Genomic DNA, 2,105 nt, shown 5'->3' on the forward strand with positions numbered 1-2,105 from the left:
CAACACCACAGACCCCAGATGTTAAAGTGAGTTTACTGGGGCCTGTGGTGTTGAGAAGGCATTTGAGTTTTCAATGACATGCATGGGGTCAATGTTTTCTTGTTCTATCATCATGAACTGACTCCAGTATTCCACGGGTAGTGACAGCAGGCGTTCTACCACCTTGGGCTGACGCTTGATGTCCTGTAACATTATCACTGGATCTGGATTGGGTACAGCATGGGCAACTATTGTAGGGCCAAAAATTTTGGCCAGATTGGCAACATCCATTTTAGTGTTTGGGCTCTGAGCCACTCTCTGCAAGTGAATCATGAGGAAAGCTAGTGTGTCTCTGTTGGCCTGGGGCAGCTCACCAACAGCCTGGTACATGGCTGCTACGCTGTTATCATCATCTGTGATTTCTGCGGCATCCATAAAGGCCTTGTTTAGCCGAAAGGTCAGAAGGGGTTCTTTGAGGTTTCGAAGGAAGTCTTTCAGGAGGCTACAGATAGCATGGATGTCATCCACTTTGCTGAGGAGGGGTATAGTTTTCACTCTGAGGAATTTCTCTTTTAGCTCTTTTACTGTCCGGTCACAGCCTGAGACTCGATACAGGCCTGTCTCGGTCAGCCCTCTTTGCTCAATCTCATTTACACAGTGGACAACAATTGACGGGATCATAGGAGAAGTCTGGGACACATAATCTGCCAGCATTCCTTCTCCAATCTTGACAGGTGTCCCTGTCAGGGTAGGAATACAGGGAAGCGGACAGCGGTCCCGACATTCTGGATGAGAGACCACACGACAGTCTCGACACTTCAGAGACAGCTTGCCAAATTTTATTCGCTTTCCACATGGTACACAAGATTCGGGTTTAATAACCGTCTTAGAGACGAAGTCGTGCAGGCGCATCCCCCCATTGCTTTGCGGAGTGCTGGAGCTGTCCGTTTCGGTTTTTGGCTCTGGCTGCCTGCTGCTCAACGTGGAGTCACTGTTCCAAGGCTGTAAAGTACCTGTTTTCCTTCGGCTCCGGGTCCAATATGGCACGCTCTCAATAGTGGACACAGCCTCGATGGGCCCGCCATCATTGGGAACAGTCACTGTAGTTTTAGCAACTATGGATTCATTTCCTTGGTCTGCAGTGGAGCCAATGGAACGCGTTTTCTTTACAGGTCCAGGTGGACCATCCACGAACTGTCGGCTATTCGAGCGCCTCTTTTCTCTCTTCTTCAGTTTCAAAGTCTTTACCAAAGAAGAATCCCAATCCAGGGATTCATCGGTCTTGTCAAAGCTGATATCGGATAAAATGGAACCAGATTCATCAATGGTTGACAGTCTTTTGTTCCCAGCATTGCCACTGGATGGGTGGCCTCTGTTGAGAAAAGCCAGAGCTGATTTTTGCTCTTCACTTAGTTGAGTGCTGCCAGATGTGTCACACATGAGCATCTCTCGAATCAGCTGAATCTGTCTTTCCAGCTTCTCACAGTCAGCCTCAGCTCGCTGTCTCCGTTTGATCTCTACATCCACCTGATTGCGTGCATGTTTCAGTTTAACATCCAGAGCACTACGTTCAGTCTCTGCTTTCATCAAAAGATCCTTGTATTTGCCCAGCTCGTGGTCTGTTCTCTGCCACTTTTTACGAAAATCTTCAAAGTCCTTTGCCAACTGGATAAATTGGAGTTCATTTCCTTCACTGAGAATCTCCACCCGGCGTACAAGCTGCTCAAACAGATTCCGCATATTCAGCATCGTAGTATCCATCTTTCTTGTCGGGTCCGCCCGGCCCCACCCGGGCGGCTTTCTACTTCCCTCCGCGTCTCACACAACGGCGGACCCGGCTTCATCTCCTTAAGGACAGGGTATGTTCCTGCCTCTTCAGCCAGATATTTGTTGAGTGTCTTCTTTTTGCTGGGTGTGGGATTTACAGGGTGAGTGAAACAGATGTGGTCTGGAGCACAGTGAAGTGAGAAGAGAGAAAAAGGAGCAGATTATTCAATGCTATCCCTATTATTAGTAAATACAGCACTGAGCTGGATGGTGCATTGATTATATACCAGATGCTGTGTGCCCCTTACCAAGCAGGTGCTGCCACCTCCCGATTTACAGAGGAGGAGACAGTGATGGTC

At 48.5% G+C, this 2,105-nt stretch overlaps 1 protein-coding gene across 1 annotated transcript; it reads right to left on the reverse strand.

Annotated features, from left to right (window-relative positions):
* Positions 1 to 36: 36 nt before the first annotated feature.
* Positions 37 to 1,812, reverse strand: LOC120859893 (rac GTPase-activating protein 1-like; the record flags this gene model as incomplete). Its single annotated transcript, XM_040235812.1, has 1 exon — positions 37 to 1,812. A coding segment is annotated over exon 1 (1,704 nt), but the record flags the coding sequence as incomplete, so codon positions are not given.
* Between the last annotated feature and the right edge of the window lie 293 nt (positions 1,813 to 2,105).

Source organism: Oryx dammah, unplaced genomic scaffold (assembly GCF_014754425.2).
Source record: "Oryx dammah isolate SB20612 unplaced genomic scaffold, SCBI_Odam_1.1 HiC_scaffold_4100, whole genome shotgun sequence".
NCBI lineage: Eukaryota > Metazoa > Chordata > Mammalia > Artiodactyla > Bovidae > Oryx > Oryx dammah.